General features: G+C 34.2%; 3 protein-coding genes across 5 annotated transcripts in view; all 3 read right to left on the reverse strand.

Annotated features, from left to right (window-relative positions):
- Positions 1-2,171: 2,171 nt before the first annotated feature.
- On the reverse strand, positions 2,172-4,246 carry LOC109270282 (olfactory receptor 6C3-like). The gene has a single exon (XM_019454677.2). The coding sequence runs from the start codon at positions 3,273-3,275 to the stop codon at positions 2,337-2,339; it is 939 nt and encodes a 312-aa protein (XP_019310222.2). The 5' UTR covers positions 3,276-4,246; the 3' UTR covers positions 2,172-2,336.
- Positions 4,247-5,076: 830 nt separating this feature from the next.
- Positions 5,077-25,822, reverse strand: part of LOC109270281 (olfactory receptor 6C1-like) — a 155,611-nt gene continuing 134,865 nt past the window's right edge. For all 3 annotated transcript variants that reach the window (XM_019454676.2, XM_053894855.1, XM_019454675.2), the window contains one exon: positions 5,077-10,086. In XM_019454676.2, the coding sequence (XP_019310221.2) occupies positions 9,118-10,065 (948 nt within the window). In that variant the 5' untranslated portion in view covers positions 10,066-10,086 and the 3' untranslated portion in view covers positions 5,077-9,117. The remainder of the gene's footprint in view (positions 10,087-25,822) is intronic.
- LOC109270227 (olfactory receptor 6C3-like) lies at positions 14,784-15,850 on the reverse strand. Its single transcript, XM_019454647.2, has one exon. It carries the CDS (start codon positions 15,756-15,758, stop codon positions 14,784-14,786), a length of 975 nt encoding a protein of 324 aa, XP_019310192.2. The 5' UTR covers positions 15,759-15,850.

Below are 25,822 nucleotides of genomic sequence, written 5' to 3' on the forward strand. Positions count from 1 at the left end.
GCTATTTAAAATTGAATTTTAAAAATAACATTTAACATTGGCAAATAAGGCTAGAAAGCATCTTCATGGCTTTAGTTCTTAAAACATTTCGATATCCTGCCCTCCCTAAATCTTGACCATCAAGTAAATATTCGCAATGGCCCTCTGATAAACTGGTTAATGGCAATTTCACTGATGCTCAGGGTAAGAAAATGACTCTGTTTAAAAAAAAATACATGAGAATCAAAGTCCAAATAGTGTCCCTTCGACAGTCTGAGAGAGGACCTTTTGAGTGGTTCCGCTTCATCTCAGGTGTTTTAAATGAAATAAAAATTTTTTAAATAATTCTTTCTGTTGTGTTGGGTGGAAGTCTCCCTTAGTAATGCATTAATATTCAAAGTGGTTTTTTTCATCTTATGTATTTACTCATTTATCTCTTCTTTCGTTAAAGCTCATTAAATGACATCATGTTCAGAGAGTGTCTCCTAAGCAATTTGCTTTACTGATCATGTAACCCTGTGTCTTTTTCCTTTATTAAATTGTTTAATAAAGTAGTTGTTCATGTTCCACTTAATATATTAGAAAAAAGGAATAGAAATTAATTCAGTTAATTATGGGCAGCATCTAGTTCAGCTTCATAGTTACACTGAAATTCACTTCTGGTACTGTTCATTCATTCTTGACAAATTAGAGTTCATGTGAAACATTCTCTCTGCCTGAATTAAACAAAATCTCTACAGTGGACTTCACTGGGTGGTTGGAAGAGTTATAAGAAATGTCTTTTACTCTCTTCATAATTATTTTAAGTGACCATTTCCCTGGAGAAATCAGAATACTTTACATTTATTCATTTCATTAAAGATGAGCAGATTCAGTTTTTAGAATTCATAAAGTTGTGTATAGTAAGAGATCAAGGGAAAGAGAGATCACCAAATCACATTTAATAATGTTTTCAGAAATAGTAATAATCATATCTGTAGGAGTTTACGCTGAATATCAATATATAACCTCATGCTTTTGGTTTATTATTTATTTATTAGTTTGTTTGTTTTTCTTTTCTTTCTTTCTTTTTTTTTTTATTTTCAAGTTAGTTAACATACAGTGTAGTCTTGGTTTCAGGCGTAGAACCCAGTGATGCATGTCTTACATATGACAGGGCTCATGCTTTTGGTTTATTAACTAGCTATCTAAAATATGAACAAGGAAGGAAAAGTAAATAGTTAATAAAGTTATGGCATATAAACTTACTATAAACTTGTGCTTAGGACATTATAGGGTGAGTTTATTATCATAGAACATTTATGTCTTTTGCCATTAGGAACACATGGACTGAAAAGGCAAATGAGCCACTTAATAGCATTTGTGACTTTGGATGTTACTTGATTGTTTTAGGCTTCAGTTTTCTTTGTGTGACGTGGAGTCGAAATTTCAAGTGTTTTAATTTTTATTTTTTATTTATTTTTGAGAGAGTGAGAGACAGAGTGTGAATGGGGGAGGGGCAGAGAGAGAGGGAGACACAGAATCTGAAGCAGGCTGTAGACTCCACAAACTGTCAGCACAGAGCCCGACACCGGGCTTCATTTTCTAATGCTATTAATGCCTTCAATTACTGGAGAACTTATGAACTGCAAGATCATGACCTGAGACAAAGTTGGATGCTTAACTGGCTGAGCCACCCAGGCATCCCCGAAAAGAATAGTAATTAAAAGTACCTCATAAAGTTGTTGTCAGGATTAGATGTTTCAATACAAAGAAAACAATAGATCTGGAGTGTAGGAATTGCTGGAAAATTTTATGTTATCTTCTACCCCTGTCTCTCTTTCTTCTCCCCTTCCTCATTAGCGTCTTAATTATTATTAATAGTTAAAGATTTTTAATATGTATGAGTTTCTAATCTTTTAAAACCTTTAAATAAATATTTTATTCCCAATCCCCTGATGATTGTGTTGAATTGATTTCATGGAAATGACAAATAGAATCAAAATTTTATAATGACATTCATTTCTATTAGTAAGAATGAAAAGTTCAGAAATCTGCATGTACTCTTACACACTTACCATCAACCTAAAGCCCATGTCTCTTCAAAATCAAACCACTCCCATTCAAAATCATAATCATCAACCCAATTTTATTACTTCATCCAAATACATTTGAATAAAACTTTTGAATGCACAGAAAATTCTGAGACAATATTCACATTATCAAATTTATTGAGTTCCATGATTGGGAAATTTTAATAGGGGGATGGAAAAAAAGGGGAAAACACATAACTTGAGTAAAGGAAAGGGAGTTTTGAGAAAGTGTGAATAATAGAAAGCATTTCCAAGCACTTCATTCTTGTAATGCTACTAATGCCTTCAATTACTGGAGAAAAACATAACCTTTTGGACAGTATCCTTAAAGGCTTGCTTTACTTGCTGGTTCCTCAGGGTATATATAAATGGATTCATCATAGGAGCCACAGAGGTATTCAGAATAGCTACTCCTTTGGTCAATGATGCCTTCTGTTTTGCGGAAGGGTTGGCATACATGAATATGCAGCTTCCATAAGAGATGGAAATGACAATCATGTGAGAGGAACACGTAGAAAATGCCTTTTTTCTCTGACTGGAGGAAGGCAGTTTCAGAATTGTTCTAATGATGAACATGTAGGATAGAATTATTAATGCCAAAGTGAAAAGCAGTATGACTATTGCAGAGTAAAAGCCAATGACTTCTAGGAGCCATGTGTCTGAGCAAGATAACTGCAAGAGGGGAAAATAGTCACAAACAAAGTGATTGATGACATTGGAGCCACAGTAATCTAACTGGAGAAAAAGAATAACTGGTGGGAAGATATTTAAGAATCCTGCCAGCCAAGCACAAAAGACAAGTAAAATGCAGACTCTCTTGTTCATGATGGTTGTATAATGTAGGGGTTTACAGATGGCTACATAGCGATCATAGGACATGGCAGTTAGAAGATAAAACTCAGTTATACCCATGAAGATGACGAAAAACAACTGAGCAGTGCAATTATTGTATGAAATTGTTTTGTTTCTGGTGATAATTGTGCCCAGAAATCTAGGAATACAGACAGTTGTAAAGGATATTTCTAATACAGAGAAGTTCCTGAGGAAGAAATACATAGGGGTCTGTAGATGGGAATCCACCAAGGTGAGAGTGATGATGGTCAAATTTCCAGTGACACTTAATAGATATGTGATAATTAAAAAGAGAAAAATCACAGTCTGGAGCTCTGGGTCATCGGATAGCCCTAGAAGAATGAATTCTTTGGGTACTGTGTGGTTTTTCATCACTGATCATTTTTCCCCACTTTTGAACAGAGAATGTATGTTCCCCTATAGAAAATAAAAGAGTTAAAAGAAGATTGAGGATAGAATATAAAATCTTAAAATGTCCATGATGGTGAATAATCTATGAAAGCCAAAAACACATGTTCCCCTTCAGCAACTCTGTCCAATTTCTATTGGACCTTGCATTCAAGTAATAACATGATCTGAAGTTAAAGATTGATCTTTTATTGTTGAGTATACACAATCACAGGCAATGGATTATAAAAAATGTCTTTTGGTAACATTTAAGCAGAAGCTATTTCTTCTAATGTTTCAAGATTAAGCTTGTAACTATTCTCTTTTTTATAAAAACATAAAAATATTCTAATGATTTTTCTTTTACCTCAATATTATAAAAACTAGTCTGGATTATGGATAATCTAAATATAGGGTTTGAAATCTTATAGGAGTGATTTAGGCTGCCCTCACATTTTATATTTTGAAGGTACATAGTTGAGGGAACTTTCACAAGATTAAACAACTTGTCACTATAGTAATCATCTCACTTAGAACATACATGTCTATCCATGGGAATGTTTTGTTCACATTCTCTCATAAATCACTTTTTTAATAAAATTTTTTTAAATGTTTACTTTTAAGAGAGAGAGAGAGAGACAGACAGAACGCCCAAGTGGGGAGGGGCAGAGAGAGAGGGAGGCAGAGAATCTGAAGCAGGCTCCAGGCTCTGAGCTGTCAGCACAGAGCCCAACATGGGGCTAGGACGCAGAAGATGTGAGATTATGACCTGAATCAAAGTGGGAGACTTAACTGACTGAGCCACTCAGGCACCTCATCTCATAAATTACTTTCTTAAGGGTTTGATTGATGTTATATCTCTCTTATCATTTGTTTCCTTTTCTGATAAAAAGGCCGAACAGCCAAGAAAGTACCCTTCTATTCCTTCTATTACTAAAATAAATAATATCCTGGAAATAGTTTAATTCATATAATGCCTAACTTTTTTTTTTTTTTTTTTTTTTACAATATTGTCATGGAAGATAAACATGTAGATAATCAAAATAACAGACACCCTTTCCAGTAGGGAATTTTAAAAAATTTATCATTTTTTAATGTTTATTTTTGAGAGACAGAGTATGAGCAGAGGGGGAGGGAAGGGGCAAAGAGAGAGGGAGACACAGAATCTGAGGCAGGCTCCAGGCTCTGAGCTGTCAGCACAGAGTCTGACGCAGGACTCTATCCAACTCATGGACTATGAGATCATGACCTGAGCCCAAGATGGCTGCTTAACTGACTGAGCCACCCATGTGCCCTGGGAATTTTTTTTTTTTTTTAATTTTTTTTTTAATGTTTATTTATTTTTGAGACAGAGAGAGACAGAGCATGAACGGGGGAGGGTCACAGAGAGAAGGAGACACAGAATCTGAAACAGGCTCCAGGCTCTGAGCTGTCAGCACAGAGCCTGACGCGGGGCTTGAACCCATGAACCGTGAGACCATGACCTGAGCCGAAGCTGGACGCTTAACCGACTGAGCCACCCAGGCGCCCTGGGAATTTTTTTAAAAACCCTACTTTTATGGGGCGCCTGGGTGGCTCAGTCGGTTAAGCGTCCAACTTCAGCTCAGGTCACAATCTCACGGTCTGTGAGTTCCAGCCCCGCGTCGGGCTCTGGGCTGATGGCTCAGAGCCTGGAGCCTGCTTCTGATTCTGTCTCCCTCTCTCTCTGCCCCTCTCCCGTTCATGCTCTGTCTCTCTCTGTCTCAAAAATAAACATTAAAAACAACAACAACAAAAAAATAACCCCTACTTTTATAACAGAATATGATTTCAAGTTAGAAAGAAATGAACAATCCAAGATTTATTTCTGTGTTCCTCCTTTAACGTTGTATTAATAGTCTCTTGGTAGTAAACAGTTATTTAATTTTTAATATTGAAAAGTTTATAAATCCCCAAACATATACAAATAATATTTTTTGAAGATAGTGGTATAAAATGAAGACATATATGTTGAATGAAAAATTTACTTACTCTGGTTCTTCTGGATGATTTAATCTCAAATTTTGTCATCTGATTTGCTTAAATATTTACATAATTTCAGAGCTGCTAAATTGAGTTAGCAAAAGACTTGGTTTCTATTGTGCTCTCAAAAGAAGTTTGTTGTTTTAGCTTTTTCAAGTTCTTAAGGATCATAATTCTCTTTGTTGGTAGATTAATTATATGTGACTCACGATATCCTTCATTACTGATACTATGAATTTCTGAAAACATTTTATTGTAGTACAACTCATTCTGGCTTCTCATCTCTTATCAAGCTCCATGTACTAATTCAGTTACACCTGGGTTGGCTAGTAAAGTACTCTCCCATTTGCCTCTTTTCATATAGTACAACACACTGATTTATTAAAGCATTTTTCTTTCTATTCATGTAAACATTTGAAATCAATAATTTGTAATTCTGATTATACATCTATAAAATCTAAGTAGTATTTTCCCTAGGTTCAGGGACTGCTATATTTTGCTGCAAATGCTTCTTTGAAAAATAGAAAATAAGGAATGTTCCTTTCAATGTATGCCATACAAATGGAACTGGACCTATTTAACTATGTCTTTTTGTTGGCCCAGGGGAATTCATTAAGTAATCTGAGTGCCAAGGAGAAGAATCATTAAAGATACAGGTGAATCATTTTTATAAACATTGATTAAGAAGTATAAAAGCAAATTTATTAGGTAAATAGGCAAATACATAAACAGAGTGATAATGAGTGTGTGGGAGCTGGACTTGGAATTCACCCTTCTGATTATACAAGGAATTCACATTTTCTCCCAGAAACTCTGGACTTTTCCTCAGTAGAATTGGTGTCCTTATATCCTTTGAATTCTGGCAACCCCGAGAGGAATTCTTTAGCAGAATGAAATGGTAGAAAATGCTGCTATGGATTTCTAGTGTGACTTGATTGCCTTCTGAAATGGACAACCTATTAAAGACATGAGAAGATTTATCCCTGTATTGGCCCTTTGAATTTAGGGAAACCCTTCCCAAAGCTCCTGCTAACGTGGCTTTTATTGCCTTTTGACTACTTTCTTTCATTATGTTATTTACTTCCATTAAATCCTTGTTTATATTTGTGCATATGACATCTTTTTGTTGTGAGAATATTTATGAACCAGTAAAACAGTCAGTTGAGAGTCTTGATTTCGTCTGGACCCATGATCTCAGGGTAAAGAGATCTAAGCCCAGGCTCCGTGATGAGCATAGAGCCTGCTTGGGATTCTCTCCTTCTACCCTTCTCTCCCGTTCATGCTCTATCTCTAAAATAAATTAAAAAAATTATTAAAGACTTTCTCTGAAAACCTTAACTGACATCATATTACTAAATAATTCCAGTGCATATTACTAATTAATTTCAGTGATACATTATCATCCTTTATAGGTAAGTCCCCTCCCACCTCTCAGGATGTGTGGCTGGCCTCCTACTTACTGAGCACCACCATTTAATTGAGCTATTATTCTACAAATTAAATCTATAATCTCAGAAGTTTATCAACTGACAGATGATGTTGGATCTCATATATTATTAAGTGTAGCCCAAATAGTTGTAAGAATTTTTCTATGAGAAAAACAAGGGTTTGCATCCATTAGAGAATCCATTGCTACCATTAGAAAGCTCATTAGGAAAACCTTAACTAGAAATGTTATAATTGATTTCATGAAAAATCAAGGAAATAGATTTTTACGTAGTTGTCAAGTGTCCTAATGTAAAATAAAAGAAAAAATGAGCACCAAATGCATTAGAAATATTCAGTTAATTATTTCTTTGTCATTCAAAGTTGTCTAGTTATGATGAAGCACACATTTTATTTGAACATTGTTTTAAAAGCTAAATGTCATGTGCATTATTATATAAATAGTATGTGGTTCTGTTGGACAAAATATTTAGTCAGGGCTCTGATTGCTAGGACACTGGAGCCATTCTACGTTATTTAAACTTATTTATTCAAAAAATATTTATTGAATACCCACTACATGGCAGACACATGTTCTAAATGAGGAGGAATAGTGACTTCCAGTAAATGTTTAACAGCTGCCTCAGCGAGTGGAGGTGAGGAGCCCATCAGTAGAGTTTATCAATTTTGAAGATGTAAAGTCTCCCACCATGGCAGGTGATGTGGCCTTTCTGAATGCAGAATTGAGGAGACACAAGCACAGTTGGCTGTTGGGAAGTGTAAAGGCAGGTCCCAGCACAGCACTGCTGGAACACATCATTGTGTCTACAAAGTGGACAGAGATCCCTGCTTTCATGGGGTGAGGGATATAAGACAGACAATAAGCAATGGACACAATTGATTAGTACATTATATGGTCTTTTGTAAATTAATGTTTTGTAAAGGAAGAGAAAATTTAAAAATCTTGGAAGTGGAGAGCCACTAAATTTCAAGTAGTGTCATTGGGGTGGGCCTTATTGAGGGGACATGTGGATGTCTGGCTTATCCCATGCAGATATCTGGGAGGGGAGTATGTCAGGGTTAAGAAACATTTAGTGTAAATGCAGTAAGGCCATAGGAGGAAAATAATGTTCTTTGCAAAGAAAGATTTATTTGTTTCTTCTTTTCCAGTAGTTTTAAATGTATTTAGTATTCTTGTGCTAATGCCCTGGATAGAACCTCTAATAGAGTAATGAATAAAAGCAGTGAGAGTGGGTATGTAACTTATTTTTGTTAAAATTACTTTTTTTTTTTTTTTGGTGTGAGCATGTGTGTGTGCATGAGAGAGAGAGAGAGAGAGAGAGAGAGAGAGAGAATCTCAACCAGGCTCCACGCTCAGAGCGGAGCCTGATGTGGGGCTCAATCCCACAACCTAAATCAAGTGTTGCATGTTCAACTGACTGAGCCACCCAGGCACACTTAAAATGATTTTTCTATTAACAAAGTATATTATGAAACAAATAAGGTTTTGCATCTTTTGCACTTAAATGAATTGTATGTGTAAGCTCTCATATCAAAACAGCCACAAAAGGTATGAGAAACTTACAACTTAACTGATTTTCAAAAAGAGCTGTTTAACATCAAGCATTTAAATACACTACTGAAACACAGTATATGTACTCGATCTGTATCTAGGAATATTTATTTCTTTAGGCTTTTTAAAGAGCTGATATGGTGTATATGGTAATTATGGAGTTCCAAAAATAGGGGCTGCTTCAAGTTTTTCCTAAGTGTATATTTATAATTGTGTTTTCAATTAATTATGGCACAGAAAAGTTAAACTCAGTACTTGGAAATACTTTTAGAGTTCTCAAAAAAATAATTGTTATTTTTTAAATTGCACTTTTTTTGCATAGTTACTAAGCGTGCTATAAAATGGAGAGGATAGTCTCTGTAACATTCTAATAAGACTAAGTTATATTTATGATACTTATATAGTAAATTAAAAAGAATGTTAAACATGACAATATTTTCCGAATTCTTTGAAAGAGTGTTTCCTGGTAAAATCATAAAACAATTTTAACTCATTGATCTTGGGTCTCTCTTTGCATTTCTTTGATTTTCTAAGTATGATTTTGAAAGAATTGGTATTTAAAAATATTTATAAGAAATGAGGCCAGTCTCATGGTTACAGAGTGGGAAGACTAGCTCAAAGGAAGGGAAATGCATGAGAGATGGATTGGAATTTAAATAGAAAAAACATGTGTGTATATATATATATGTCTCCTCAGTAAACTGCTGGCAATAAAAGTTTAATTAAGAAAAAATAACTCCAGTGAGGCTGTGTAGATATTAATAAACTTTGGAAGGGCCCTACTTTTGTTTAATTGCTCCTCATGTGCCTTTAATTATAATAGCACTTTTATTTCTTCATTTTTTTTGAGAAAGATATAATCTTTTTTGCCCTGTCCATGAAGGCTTGCTTGACTTGCTGATTCCTTAGGCTATAAATAAAGGGGTTCAGCATGGGGGCCACTGAGGTGTTTAGCACAGCAACTCCCTTGCTCAGAGACACTCTGTCTTTTGCTGATGGATTAATATACATGAAAATGCAGCTGCCATAGGAGATGGAGATGACGATCATGTGGGAAGAACAGGTGGAAAAGGCCTTTGTCCTCTGACTAGCAGAAGGAATCCTCAAAATCGTTCTGATGATATATATATAGGACAGAACTATTAACGCCAAAGTGAACATTAGAGTAAACACGGCGCAGGAAAAACCCACTATCTCTAGGAATTTTGTGTCTGAACAAGAAAGGTGTAGTAAGGGGAAATAATCACAGGTAAAATGGTCTATAACATTGGACCTACAGTAATCAAGTTGTATGAACAGCATAAGTGACGGGAATATGATTAAGAATGAAGCCAGCCATGAAGCAAAGACAAGGAGTATGCAGACTCTGTGATTCATGATGGTCATGTAATGGAGAGGTTTGCAGATGGCAATGTAACGGTCATAAGACATGGCAGCCAAAAGGTAAAATTCAGTGACTCCCAAGAGAATGAAAAAAAATAACTGAATCATACAATCATTAAAGGAAATGGTTTTATCTCCTGTAATCATAGTGCCCAGGAACTTGGGTATGCTGACAGTTGTGAATGAAACCTCTAATAAGGAGAAGTTTCTGAGGAAGAAATACATGGGGGTCTGGAGGTGGGAATCCAGCAGGGTAAGGGTGATAATGGTCAGGTTGCCAGTGATGCTGAGCATGTAGGTGATGAGCAGAGAGACAAAGATCACCACCTGAAGCTGTGGGTCATCTGACAATCCCAGGAGGATGAACTCTGTTATTTCTGTGTGGTTTCTCATATTTTTCTTCTCTTGTATAATCTAGAGTAGAAAACACAAATAGAAGGATTAAAGAAAAGACAGTTACACAGATAGTGCTGAAATTTGTCTCTGCCAAGAAACAAATTTAATTTAATATAGAGGTCTTTAAGACAACTTAATAAAAATAGATAAAATGTTTTAAAGTAAGGTTTTACTACATACGACACTCTGTGTTTTACATAGAATGATTTTTCTTAAAGTCCTTATTTCACAGATTGGAAACTGAATCTAAAAAGATTTTTTAAAATCTTGTCAAAATCATATACCTGAATGAGAAAACAGGGATTTTAACCTAGGTTTTCCTGAATGTTTGATAACTGGAATAGAAGTGCTACCTGTTGACTTTTTAAAAACACTTCCCTGAAGGGTTTTCTTCCCGTCGGGAAACTCCTTGTCCTTTTTCCAACCCCAATAAAAGTGACTCATTTCCTCATTTCTGTCACCTAATTCTCCGTATTATTACTTACTAGTATAATGTAGAAAAGATGATGTGTTGGGAGAAAGGTCACTCAAATGTGGATGCACCAAAATTTGAAAGTCATTGAAGTTCAATTTTTAACAATGTGACAAAATTCCTAAGTTTTCACTCCGGTTCACATTCTTTTGCAGCCTCCAACTCCTCATCTGAAGCCAGAGGTAATGAATTCTTTGACATGATATCCTCAGATTTTAGAGAGTACAGAGTGGAGAGAAGGCAGGATAGAAATTTAGTAGGTTGGATCCACATAGTCACAGACTAAAGAAACCGAACTGTATGAATACTAAAATTATCTTTTACAGAACTTTTTCCTTCAGAGTTTCTTCTATTTAAATGTTGTTAGTATTATCTCTCTATATATGAATTCTGCTTTCTATTCCATATTATACTGTTTATATTTTTCCTTTTATCTACATGAGCATTTATCTACATGAGCATTTCCTTTTATCTACATGAGTTATAGAAGCTTTATTTTGTCACTGCCTTGGAGTAATCTATGAAACAGCACATAAAACCTCCTTATTTTCTTTTCCTAAATAATTAATCATAATAATAGTAATAATAACAATGCATTTTAAAGTGAAGCTAAATTTTCTTCAGTAAATCAAACCAATCTATTATCATATCCTGCATTGTGTTCATTGTCATTAAATAGTAAAGTATTCAATTCAGTGTCCTGAGAGAAGTTTTATAATAGAATATTTAGTTTCAAGATATAGGATTGTTGATTTTTGGTATATAATGCATCATAATACTGTGAAATTTCTTCCTTGTTTTTTCTTATGTGCCTGAGTTCTCTTTCCACTCACTTTACTGTTTAGCAAAAAATATTGCTGTTGATAATTTAAGGCAAATTCCAACTGAGATGGTTAGTGGTAATGCTACTAGGAAAGCATGTGAGATTCACAGGAAATGAACATTTCTTTTGCTATTTCTCAGGGACTGAAAAAAACAAGCTAAAGAGCACTTACAAGAGAAGCAAACACCACAATGACATATTTTGTAAACAAATGAATGGTGATTCAAGTGTATGATGGATATTTCAATCGTAAAAGTCATTGTTCTCAATGAATAATCCTCTATAATTAACAGCTATGTGTACAGTCTTTGATCTATAAATTATTTCTGTGATATATTTGGTAGAGTTATGAAAAATATACCCAAGGTTCCAAGACATCATTTCAAACTTTCCTTCCTAACTACTCATCCATGTTTGTTTTACCCAGCTACATGTAACTTTTGTCCGAAGCTTTGTATTCCCCTTTGTTCCTTTCTTTTCAATGGATGAATTTGGCTCTGTCATAGATATGTCATTGTTGAATCAAGTGTGTCATTCATTGAAAGTGGAAATTAACCTAGTCTATAAACAGCTACTTGTTATTGTGTTAAATAAATAGCTGGAAATTACTTTAAGGACACTACTGCCATTCTATATAAATTTTGGGAAAAAAACCCCACAATAGTATTCCTCAAATTGTCCAATTTAAAGAAACGACAATTTTTAAAGGCCTTTGAAAGATTAAGAGATTGTTTTTCTTTATTTTTGTAATATTTAGGAGATTAAATTCCACAATATAATTGGAAACTAATTTTATCATTATGCACTACCTGTGCTGAATTCTCTCTTCTTAAGTTAAAACTCCTTAAAGTTGTGACACATATATTCAAGGCAATTTGCACCCACAAGGTTAGTACAGTTTTCTAACTCTCTATCTTTCTCTCACTTGACACTGTTGGTGTTAGGTGTACATGTTGGGCTAATTTGTCAGAGAAGAGAACAAAATATTGGTTTAATGTGGTATCTTGAGTAACAGTTTGGTTTTGTAACAACCACTAGTTTTTTTTCCTGGAATGATTTTTTCCATTCCTGTGTTTGCTGACATCTAATGTCATGCAAAAGCTTCATCGTTACTGAACGCAAAAAAATCTCATAAGAAGAACCTATTTAATGTTTTTCAGATTATAACTTTAGTAATGCCTCAGAATATTCCTCAAATTAATTCAGAATCCTATTTCCCTGAGTCCTCTGGAAAAAAAAAAAAAGAGCTTTCTTTTCTCCTAATTCTATAGAAAGGGAAAGTTTGAATCCCAAGTAAAATCAAAGCACCAACCAGTATGAATAGAATAATGAAGGAAAAATCCTTACGTTTTCATAGAGATGTTCTACTTATAACCTGAATGTCTTAGTTTGTTAGCTATTTATATATATTTGAGGATAATTTTTAACTTAAAAAAGGAAATGAATTCTTAAAAAATGTATGGCATCAGAACTTAATATTTATTTATAATGAACGGTATTACTGGGGCAACTTGTGGGCTTTGCATTCAAAGGGAAATGGATCAATAATGCAACTCAGTCACATTATAGTATTGTGACTTTGAACAAGTTACTTAACATGAGTTGTAGTTTCCTTAATTTTAATAAATGGCAATAGTATCTCACAGAATAATTGTGAAGCCCAATTTAAATGAAAAGTAAAATTATACAAAATATACAAAATTTTAATAAAATGTACTCCCAGACAGTGGTTACTATTATCTTTATTTTCCCCAAAATAAAATCAGTAACATATTTGGGGAATATTGCCCCATTGTAAAATACCAAAAACCATGTTAGAGTGCCCTCATTTAAGAGACAATGAAAAGTTTTAGGCTCTTATCTCATTTACTCAATATGATAATCTTATGTTCCTTTGAAGAATCTGACAATGAAACAACTTAAGTAACATAAACAAGATCAGACACTTGTTCATGGTAGAATTGGAATTCCTAACTCTTTCTGCCTGAAACTGGAGCATGTACTACTTATTAAACCTGTATTCAATAAGGAAAATCAAATTCAGAGAATAATTTTCAGAAAATTAATAAAAGAATATATTATTATGACAAACAAGACATGTAACATCCTCATTGTTCATTATCCTTGATAAATACAGATGACATAACAGCCCCAAATTATTCTATGGATTCTGATGAAAACTTAAGTATTAATGAATTGATGCAAACCAAAGGAAATTTTTCATTGTCCTCACTTTACAATCTTACCTTTGTCATACAAATGCACCACATCAACTGGTCAAAATGATTTTTTTAAGAAAGCGTATTAACAACTATTTCAGTTTTAGATCAGGAGAGTCAGTAGTTTTAAAATCAATCTTTCTCAATATATTGGAATTACTTTATAGCTAATAATCTTTTACACATTTCCCATTGTAGCCATGGGAGCAAAATTAGTGAAGAGAAGCTAGGTTTGGAGTTACTTTGGGCCTTTCTGGACAAGGATTCTATATGGATTTTCACCTGCATAAGGCACATGTTTTATCATGTATGTCCATGTCTCCCAGCAAATACTTCAGGGAATCACATGTGCCAACAAAGGCCTAGAGGAAAATACACTAAGGATTATACAAATGTTATCAACATTTGTACCACTATTGGAATAGGAAACTTTTGAGATAATGCCCAAAGAGATAGGACGGGCATAAGAAATAAGCCAGAAGCATATGGAATATTTTGCATACTATCTAAATAAGAAAATGTACAATGTACAAAGCTTTTGGAGAGGTTTCCTGAATTTCCTAAATCGGAATTTCTCTGAAAAAATATGCTCCCACTACTTTTCTTGCTGGGTGAAATGCTGAGACAACTTAATCTTACGTGAAAACATTGCATTTTTATCATATACTAAAATGTCTTCATAAAAGTGGCTCTCCAAGTGAGTATGTATCAAATTTATTCAGAAATAAGAATTTATTTTAATAATTAATAATTTAATTATTCAGAAATAATAATATAGAACAATAAAAATTATAGAGCACTAAAAAGAGTGGGATATAGTTCAGTGCTCACTGGGTTCCCATTGAAAGGCATGAAAAAAGTATGGATTTAAATATTCATTGAACTCTTCAACCTTTTCAAAAAATCACTTGAAGTTACTCTCCCATAATAGTAATTAATTCTTACTATTAAGAGTTCTTAATTCTTGACAAGGATCTACTATCCAGAAGGTCTCTTTCCATTTGAAAGATGTGCAGTGTTTAACCCAGTAATTAATAGAAGCATAAAATCCAGGAACTTGGCACGATTTTACAATTCGGATTTCTTTCAGTCTCATTTTAGAAACGACAAAAAAAAAGTCTGTTGACTCAAGCACTATTTCTTTCGTTGAACAAATATCTATCAAGGACCTGATATCTTTAAATAGTATTCAAGATTTTACCTAGTTACACTGCAGAGTGTCCTTTTTTTTGCCAAATAAATATTTATTTGAAGAAAATACTACTGTATGGACCACATCTTTGAAGTCTTGCTTCACTTGCTGGTTTCTCAGAGTATAAATGAAGGGGTGCAGCATGGGGGCAACAGAGGTATTGAGAATAGCTACTCCCTTGGTCAATGATGCCCTTTCTTTTGCAGAGGGATTAGCATACATAAATATACAGCTTCCATAAGAGATGGAGATGACAATCATATGAGAGGAACATGTGGAGAAAGCCTTTTTTCTCTGACTGGCAGATGGGATTCTCAAAATAGTTCTGATAATATACATGTAAGATAAAATCACCAATGCCAGAGTGAATAGCAAAGCAACCAACACAAAGTAAAAACCGATGACTTCTAGGAGCCATGTATCTGAACAAGACAGTCGTAAAAGGGGAAAATAGTCACATGCAAAGTGATCAATGACATTGGAAGCACAGTAATCCAGCTGGAGCAGAAGCATGAGGGGTGGGAAAATGGTCAGGAACCCTCCCAGCCACGCACAGAGCACAAGCCAGGTGCAGAGTTTCCTGTTCATGATGGCGGTGTAATGCAGAGGCTTGCAGATGGCAACGTAGCGATCATAGGACATGGCAGTGAGAATGTAAAATTCTGTCACCCCCATGAAAATAAAGAAAAAGAGTTGGGCTGCACAATTGTTATAGGGAATAGTCTTATCCCTGGTGATAATTGCTCCTAGAAATCTAGGAATACAGACAGTTGTAAATGAGATTTCTAAGAAAGAGAAGTTTCGGAGGAAGAAATACATTGGTGTCTGTAGATGAGGGTCCACCAAGGTTAGAGTGATGATAGTCAGGTTTCCAGCGACACTTAATATGTATGTGATAAATAAGAAGAGGAAAATCACAATCTGAAGGTCAGGATCATCAGAAAGGCCAAGCAGGACAAACTCTGTGATCACTGTGTGGTTCATTTCTCCTCTCTGTTTCTCCTTTTTCTTCTCTTAAAGATATTTAGGTGGCAAGAGTATTAAAGGGAGGAGATGAAAAGTATAATTCATGATGATCAATATCACCATCATTGATACAATTCTAAAATATATTCTATAATCCATGCATGATATTATTTTCTATTGAACTCTCTTGTTTGCATTTGGTTTTCATACACATTTGTGAGTTCTGCTTTATTTACTAGTTTTCTTATTTGAAATGGAGCAGGGGAAGTTTGGAAATCTTCATACAATAACTCACATCATTGAGAGATGATAAATGATATCAGTGCTCCTTGCTTTGTCCAATTTATGCAAATCATTACATTTTTGTTAAAAATTTTAAATATGAATTTTCTTTCCTTTCTGTTATGTATTTATTAGATATACCACCCCTTAAAAACGGAAATGAATGCTCTTAATTCCATCACAAGGTAAAAGTGCAATTTAGAAGACTAAAATAACAACCATTATACTTTTTATGATACAAGAAATGAATTAATGACTTTCTTAGCATAAGTTATTTAATTATTAATTTTTAGATGTTAATATTTTGGGAGATAGCTATCAAGGTAATAGGGAATGTTGTATACATATTATATAGTAGTATATTATGTATGTTTTCTATATGAGAGTAAATAGCCTATTATTTTATATAACAAATAGAGAACATATTCACTTACTTATTGGATAGTCTTGTAATTTCATCAAAATCATCAATGTTTGACATCTTCTGCTATATGCCAATAATGTATATATTGAACTTTTTTTTTTGAGCTTAAAGGGACATACAGTATTTATCTAGTTTTTATTTTACACGGAAGCACAAATCGGGAAAGTAACTAATTGCTTCAGATCTTAAAGCTCTGTCTCTGAGATTGTTACCCAGTGCATTTTCCATTTGAACATCCTTTTTCCTATATATTAGCTTTATGAAAAAATGTTTGATTCTTTTATAATTCTGCCCCACACTTATCTTTTACATGAGACCATTGATCTATAAGTATATTTCAGAAAAATATAGGAAAATGTCTTTTATTCATACTAACCCATTCAGTTAATTCTCAGCTGTGCTGGATATGCTATGCTGTAGATTTTGTTTCCCCAAATTATGACAGTTACCTACTTTAAATTTTAAACAAATTTGTGCTGTGAAGAGTAGAATGCACCTCATTGCTTTTCTGTCAGACTGTAGCAAAGTTCACTAAAATCAAATTTGATTTGCTTTGTCTCCATTTTATGATGGCTCAAAGGAAATACTTCAGGATACAAAAATGGAATGTCAGAAACCTTAAAACAATGTAGAAATAATATGACAATCCTCTTCAATAATGTTGATATAAAAACTTAAGAAAGCAATAATTAGAGAACTGAGTGGGATATAGCATCATATATGGTGATGCTAAGGACAGATTCTTAAGATTGGCTTCCCTCTAGTTTCACTTATAGCTCAAATTTTCCAAGTCTACTTGTTTTTGACCTCAAAAGAAGGTTTTATTCATTGATCTCCTGGGAACAAGGCCAAGTCCAGGTCAGATCTGTGCTATATGGGAGACCATGAGGGATTTCTGGAAGCCTTGCATTTCTCAGTAGCCTTTTAGCTCTTCTCTATGGTGAATCTCCCTTGAGCATGGTTATGTTCACCTTCGTATCCCACAGAGAACCTGAAATGTTGTCTTCTATAAAATAATTGCTTCCATTAATCACAATTACCTAACATTTTGTGAATAATAAAAACAGTTGTGAAACTGACTTTCTTACAAAAATAAAATTGAGAATCTAATTTATATTTAAGCTTCTGGAAATACAAAGTTTTTAACATATACCCTTTTTGTTATTGTTTATCCTTAGGATCTGTTAGTGGTGAGGCACTGAGAACTAAGGCCATTTCATAATTCTAAATTAAATAATAACTATTAAAATGCACAGATTATGTTCACATTTTAATGTTAATTACATAGGTTAATTAATTTAATCCTGAGTACATATAGCAATATTTACTTATAATACCAATTTGCCCATCTTACTTTTCATCTTAGCCTTTACGTTTATTTATCACTTATCATACCTTTAATATTCTAATGAGAAATATCACCAAGTAGTAATGTTTTGTTTATTTGAAATTCTGGGTAGTGAATTATTGTTGATTATTTTCTTTATTGTTGTTTTTATGTTTCTCTAATATTTGGTAATAAAACTTTTTACATGTAAGCAGTTAATAAGGCATATTTCTATAATTGTATAAACATATAATACATATTATATAATAACTAGTTAAAATTAAATAAGTGTCATATATCTAAATAAAATAGGCCATATATTTAACATAAAAAATATGATAGTTTGTATAATCAGATAATGGTAGAGTTACCATTGCAGAAGTAAATCACAGCTGGAATGCATGTTTATTTGGGAATTAGTTACTGAAAGAGTGGAGTTAGAATGTGGAAAAAAAATGGAAGAAAAAGGTAGGCATAACTCAAATTTATGAGTGTGTATTTAACCTAGTAATGGAGCACTTAGTAAAGAAGCCCTCTTGGCGGATGTGTCTCTGTATCATATAGAGTGATACCCTTGTTCATTTCATTTATTTTTTTCGGCTTTATTAAGGCACAGTTGACACATAACACTGTGTAAGTTTAAAGTGTACTATGTGTTGACTTTATACAGTTGTATATTGTGAAATGATTACTATGGTGGAGTTACCTAACAGATCTATCACCTATATATTTACCATTTCTTTTTTGTGGTGAGAACATTTAAGGTTTACTCAGCAACTTTCAAGTATATAATATCTTATAGATCAATTTTGTTGCAATAATGAAATGATATTGTGTTTTTATCCTAAAAGCCCAGCTAATAGGCAACAAGAAAATCTATTATTATTCATGGAGGGCAATGTGCAGTCATGCTTCACTTGATTGCAAGCTCATCTTCATGACTTCCTCTAGTTGCTAGTTAGATTTAGAGGCTTAATCCAGGTTTAGGTTTGGGTTATTTATTTGCAAGAGTAATCTAGAGATGGTATTTAAACTTTAACAGGAAATACTTGTTCAATTGTCTTACTATTATTTTTTTATTCTTAGCAGCCATTGTTGATCAATGTTTGGGCCCATTAATTCATTATATACTGCAAGATGGTTCTGTTCTTAATCTGTCATTTTCTTTGCTCATTCATTGGTACAGTTTATACTGAAAAGCCCAGATGAATGCCTATTTTATTTCTATTGCATAGTCAGAGTTGGTTCTCTAGTATGTTTTTCAGCCAGTGAGAAAACTCTTCCTTTTGGGCAGTACACTTTTCCTCTTTGATTGCTTCCTTCCCATCTTGGATGACAAGTGTTCCCAGGCTCATGCTATACTTTCCTGTATGAGAACTGGACTGAGTCATTTCTCTAAAGAGTCCCTCCTCCATTGATTAGGAAATGGTAAATCAAGTTAAGAATCTGGACACTAGCTGTGATAATTACTAGGAGTTCAATCATTCTTTCTAGGTATTTTCAGTGGACATGACCAGCAAACACTTTTTTTTTTTTTTCAAATAAAAGGTCTATGAGTGCAGTTTATTTTTATTTTCTTTAATTTTTTAAAATGTTTATTTGTCCATTTTTGAGAGAGAGGGACAGAGAGCACAAGTTGGAGAGGGACAGAGAGAAAGAGACACAGAATCTGAAGCAGGCTCCAGTCTCTGAGCTATCAGCACATGGGACTCAAACTCATGAACTGCGAGATCATGATCTGAGCTGAAGTTGGACACTTAACTGAGCCACACAGGCACATTTATTAGTGCAATATAAGTGTATCATTCAAACTTAGGACTACAATATTTTTAAGAACCCCCCTTTATCTTTTATAACTTTATATTTCCTTTATCTCATGATTAGAGCCCTGGCTATGAATAGCATTAGATAAAATTGTAATATCATGTTAATCTTCATTTGCTTTTCCTCACATTGCACATACAGCATTATTAGAATAACAGTGATAGCCTACCATCCACAATATTATTCCTACCTAGGAACAACTTCAGATATTTTAAGCTATTCTTTTTGTCCCTGGATTAAATCCCACTTGGATATATGGTCCAATTACAGCATGTAAAATCTCTTGGAATAATTTGGCTTCATGTGGTTATCTCACCAACTAAAAATGCACTTAATTACATTTATTCCAGTTAAGTGTTAATGGCTTATGCTACTAAGATACACATTTTATTCCATTCCTTTTATCACAATTAATATTGACTTGCCTTCTAAGGATTCCTGAGACAGATTCACTGAGCCATTTGAAATTGAAATTAAAAAATAATACTGAACATTGGCTAAATAAGAAGACTAGAAAGCATCTTCAGGGCTTTTGTTCTTAAAATGTGTCAATATCCTGGCCTTCTGAAAAATGTACCATCAAGTAAATATGTAGTGACCTTCTGATAAACTAGTTAATGATATTCATGTTCAAGGTAAGAAAATGACTCTATTTAAAAACATACATGAGTTTCAAAGTCCCAAAGAACATCCCTTTGACAGCCTGAGAGAGGACCTTTTGAACGGTTCCATTTCATTTCAGTTGTTTTAAATTAAAAAAAAAAAAAAGACTTTCTGTTGTGCTGGGTGATGCATTAATTTTGAAAGTGTAGGTTTTTTCATCATCTTGTGTATCTATTCACTGATCTCTTCTTTAGAGTTAAAGCGCGTTGAAAGTCATTAGAAAAATATGTTCAGAGACTATCTCCAAAGTAATTTGCTTTATTGTATCTATTACCCTGTTTCTTTTTCTTTTATGGAATTGTTCAATAAAGTAGTTGCTCACATTCAACCTGATATGTTAGAGAAAGAAAAAGAATTTAATTCAGTGTAATGGGCAACATCCTGCTCAGCTTCATAATTACACTAAAATGCACTTCTGGCACTGCTCATTCACTCTTGACAAATTAATGAGAGTTCATGTGACACTTTCTCTGCCTGCATGAAACAAAATCTCCACAGTTGATCCGACTGAGTGGTTGGTAGAATTGTTTATTGGAATTTGCTTTTATTCTTCCTTATAATAATTTTTGATGACTGTTTCCCAAAATCAATTGAATATTTTATATTTCTTCATTTCAATAAAGTTAAGCTGACTCAGTTTTGTTGAAATTCATACAATTATAAATATAAACAGTTGGTTAAGTGAGTGACTCTTCATTCTGGCTCAGTTCATGCTCTCATGGTCGTGAGACAGCCCTGTGTCAGGTTGTTTGCTGAACACGGAGTCTGTTTGAAGATTCACTCCCCCTCTCTCTCTCTGCCCCTCCCCTGCTTGAGCGTGCGCGTGCACACACGCGCACGCGTGCACACACACACACACACACACACACACACACACACACACATAGTTTTATTTAAATCCAAGTTAGTTAACATATAGTGTAATAAAGATTTCAGGAATAGAATTTAGTGATTCATGACTTACATATAGCAGCCAGTGCCTATCCCAACAAGTTCCCTACTTAATGCCCATCACCCATTCAGCCCATCCCCCTACCAAACACTCCTCCAGCATTTAATAATATTTTCAGAAATAGTAACACACATATTCATAGGGGTTTATGCCTGAATATCAACTCATAACTTAATGCTCTGTAATTTATGTTGCATTTACTGGGATATATGAATAACTGCTTTATTTATTTTATTTTTCTTTTAGTTGGAATTAATTCCTAATTTTGGGAAGGATGTTCACTGAAGTTGTCATTTAGCAAAGTTATTATTTATTTCAGTAGTATTTAAGGACTTTTTAATTTATCTCATTTAGTTCTTATAACACAGTTGTTAGACTTTAAAAAAATTTTTTTAACTTTTTTTTTAAGTTTATTTATTTTTAAGAGAGAGACAGAGTATGAGCTGGGGAGGGGCAGAGAGAGAGAGGGGGACACAGAATCCGAAGCAGGCTCCAGGCTCTGAGCTGTCACCACAGAGCCCAACGCGGGGCTTGAACTCACAAACTGCAAGATCATGACCTGAGCTGAAGTCAGATGCTTAACCAACTGAGCCACTCAGGCGCCCTGGACTTTTTAAATCTTAATTCCCAAATCAAGAACTGGCTCAGAGCAATCATGTACCTTACATAAACCCACTCACCTAGAAAGTGTCAAATATAATGTGAAATTAAAGTCTGTTCTCCTAAACACAATACCACTGGCCTATATTTAGTTGGAAACACAAGATGGAGACATAGTGACTTCCTGTCTTTCACTAAGCATGAATACATTGTTATAATAGAAAATATATGCTTTCTTGTTTTTTATACTTTTTGGTATATACAGTTGCAAAGTATAACCCCACTACATTCCATTTAATTTGATTAAAGATTGACCTAAGTAATGAACCAATGATTAGGTCTGAGAGACTTTCACTGCCTTCTAATATGCCTGACAACTCTGCTTTTCCTAAAGGTTCACAAACAGTCAGAATGGCTAGAATGGTAAAAGATAAGCAAATCTGATCATTGTCCTCTAGGAAAACCAGCATTTCTGATAGACTTCCCTTTGCCATTGAACAAGTATATTTTCTGTTATCAACATTTTGTTTTATCATTGCCTTTTCCCAGGAGGAATATACTTATTTAAGTGTAGACAGTAAGAAAGGACCAAATATACAAATGAAAAAAAAAATATCAGAGTGTGTTTTAACTCTTTGACATGGTTTCTACACAGATTTAACTGGTACAACTACTTACTATTGTATCTATTCTCTCTGCCACTGACTCAAGGGGAATAATTCAGTGAATCAAAATTGTCAGAACAGGAGTGTACATAAACTACTAACATATAAAACACTGACATGAAAAGAAATCCTGTGGGATAGTGTCCAATGAGAAATGAAAAGAAAAATCCCCAAACAAGCAAACAATCACACTAAGTGTGATTGTTTGCTTTCCTTGACATTGTTTTTCACACAGATTAGCAACCAAATGTCTTAATTTCTAATGTAGATCTCTACTGAATGCATCTCTACACCGTGCCATTTATTTTTAAACTGGTAATCTACCACATTGTGCTAAGTCCATTCTTTGACTCCCATTATTTTTAATCTGCCTCCTGGAAGAATTTTTGGTATCATAATACCTCTTATACATAATACATAAGACTCTTTTTCCTGCTCACTGTATTGCTCGCCAGTAATGGCAGTTGAAGTTTCCTGTTTTGATTGATTGGCATTTATATGCCAAGTAGAGTATTAAGAGTTAGTACCTTCCCTGACTAGACTATAATAATATAATTAGAACTCAATAATAGTAATATAATTATGCACAAAGGAGATCATGTGTTAAAAGCACCAGTAAAATTGTGCTTGTGGTAAAATCGATGCCAAATTTGCAGTTCCTCAAAGAGTTTCAAAGATGTGTAAAAGAGAGCAAACACAAGTTTTTCTTTGTTTTGTTGTTTTTATTTTCAAATTAGGCTATTATATTGGCTGTTATAGCTCAAGATCTTAGGCAAGTCACTCAAAACTTATAAGCATCAATTTACACATTGGTAAAGAGGGATAACTATGCCTAATTTGTTATATAGCTGTGAAGATTAATTATGATATGGTGTAGAACATACCTGGCTTATATATGACACAGAATATATGCTCTGTATAGAAGAGGTATTGTTTATGAAATTCCTATCAAACTTTTATGTAGCATAAGAGGCAGTGGCTGCCTAAATATTTGTGTTACGTTTTTTTTAGAAACAATAATGCAGAAAATAAGAAGAGTTCAAAAATAACACATAACACATGACTTCAGCATATACAGAAAACAGTGTACACAGGACCTTCAGATAATTTGAAAGTAGTAAAATATACACCCAGTTTTATTAGCTGAATGGGAAGAATTGGACAGACACTACAGGTAGTATGAAAAAACAATGGTGCTGTAGATATTTATTTCGTGATTCATGTAACTTTTAAAAGGAAAAATATTTGTATATCAAGAGAAAGAGATATTTAAAATAAGTTGATTAAAACAGTGTTACTTCAAGTCATTAAAGTAGAAAACACTTTTTATTGAAATGTGGCTAACACACAATGTTATATTAGTTTCAGTTGTACAACATAACATTTCAATCAGTCTATACATTATGATGTGCTCACCACAGTGTAGCTGCCACCTACAGAGCTATTAAAATAGTGTTGACTATACTCCTTATGCCGTAACTTCTGTTTCTGTGACTTATTCCACAATTGACAGTCTGTACATCCCACTCTCCTTCGCACATTTTACCTATCCCTCAATCCTCTCCTTCTGGCAACCATCAGTTTGTTCTCTATTTATGGATCTGTTTCTGCTTTATTTGTTTGTTCGTTGCTTTATTTTGTTTTCGAGATTCCACATACAAGTGAAATCATATGGTATTTGCCTTTCTCTGTCTGATTTTTTACATTTAGCAAAATACCCTCTACGTGCATCCATGTTGTTGCAAAACATCCTTTTGTATGGCTGAGCAATATTCCATTGTGGATATATCACATCTTCTTTATCCTTCCATCTACCAATGTACACTTGCGTTGCCTCCATATCTTGGCTATTGTGAATAATGTGGCAAAAACCACAGGGATTTCGTATTTTTTTTTGGAATTAGTGTTTTTGATAAAACATTTTGATTAATAAGAATAGTCATTAAAATGAGTTATGTTTCATAACTACTGGTTTTATATTCACAATCATAAATCACAATCATAAATCACTGGCATGGAACCTACGGATAGTTAAAATTTTTTTTAATGTTTATTTGTTTTTTGAGAGAGAGAGAAATAGAGCATGAGTGGGGGAGGGGAAGAGAGAGAGTGGGAGACACAGAATCCGAAGTGGGCTCCATGTTCTGAGCTGTCAGCACAAGCCCAGTGTGAGACTTGAACTCACAAGCTGTGAGATCATGACCTGAGCCGAAGTTGGATGTTTAACGAACTGAGCTACCCAGGCACCCTTACAGATAGTTTTACAGGAAGACACAACCCATCCACATCTATGTTATGAACAATGCTTAACAAATGAGCTCAGCATTTCCTGTAGCTGTGACATAGATATAGGAAGATAGTACAAATTAGTTTAAAATTTCATTTTCCTTTATCAAATCTTTATGATAACATTCATTCATACTACCCCAAATTTGTTTTTTTTTTTCTTTTTTTTTTTTTTTTAATATATGAAATTTACTGTCAAATTGGTTTCCATACAACACCCAGTGCTCATCCCAAAAGGTGCCCTCCTCAATACCCATCACCCACCCTGCCCTCCCTCCCACCCTGCCCTCCCTCCCACCCCCCATCAACCCTCAGTTTGTTCTCAGTTTTTAACAGTCTCTTATGCTTTGGCTCTCTCCCACTCTAACCTCTTTTTTTTTTTTTTTTTCCTTCCCCTCCCCCATGGGTTTCTGTTATGTTTCTCAGGATCCACATAAGAGTGAAACCATATGGTATCTGTCTTTCTCTGTATGGCTTATTTCACTTAGCATCACACTCTCCAGTTCCATCCATGTTGCTACAAAAGGCCATATTTCATTTTTTCTCATTGCCACGTAGTATTCCATTGTGTATATAAACCACAATTTCTTTATCCATTCATCAGTTGATGGACATTTAGGCTCTTTCCATAATTTGGCTATTGTTGAGAGTGCCGCTATAAACATTGGGGTACAGGTGCCCCTATGCATCAGTACTCCTGTATCCCTTGGATAAATTCCTAGCAGTGCTATTGCTGGGTCATAGGGTAGGTCTATTTTTAATTTTCTGAGGAACCTCCACACTGCTTTCCAGAGCGGCTGCACCAATTTGCATTCCCACCAACAGTGCAAGAGGGTTCCTGTTTCTCCACATCCTCTCCAGCATCTATAGTCTCCTGATTTCTTCATTTTGGCCACTCTGACTGGCGTGAGGTGGTATCTGAGTGTGGTTTTGATTTGTATTTCCCTGATAAGGAGCGACGTTGAACATCTTTTCATGTGCCTGTTGGCCATCCGGATGTCTTCTTTAGAGAAGTGTCTATTCATGTTTTCTGCCCATTTCTTCACTGGGTTATTTGTT

Source organism: Panthera pardus, unplaced genomic scaffold (assembly GCF_024362965.1).
Source record: "Panthera pardus isolate Hobbes unplaced genomic scaffold, ASM2436296v1 HiC_scaffold_6, whole genome shotgun sequence".
Lineage (NCBI taxonomy): Eukaryota > Metazoa > Chordata > Mammalia > Carnivora > Felidae > Panthera > Panthera pardus.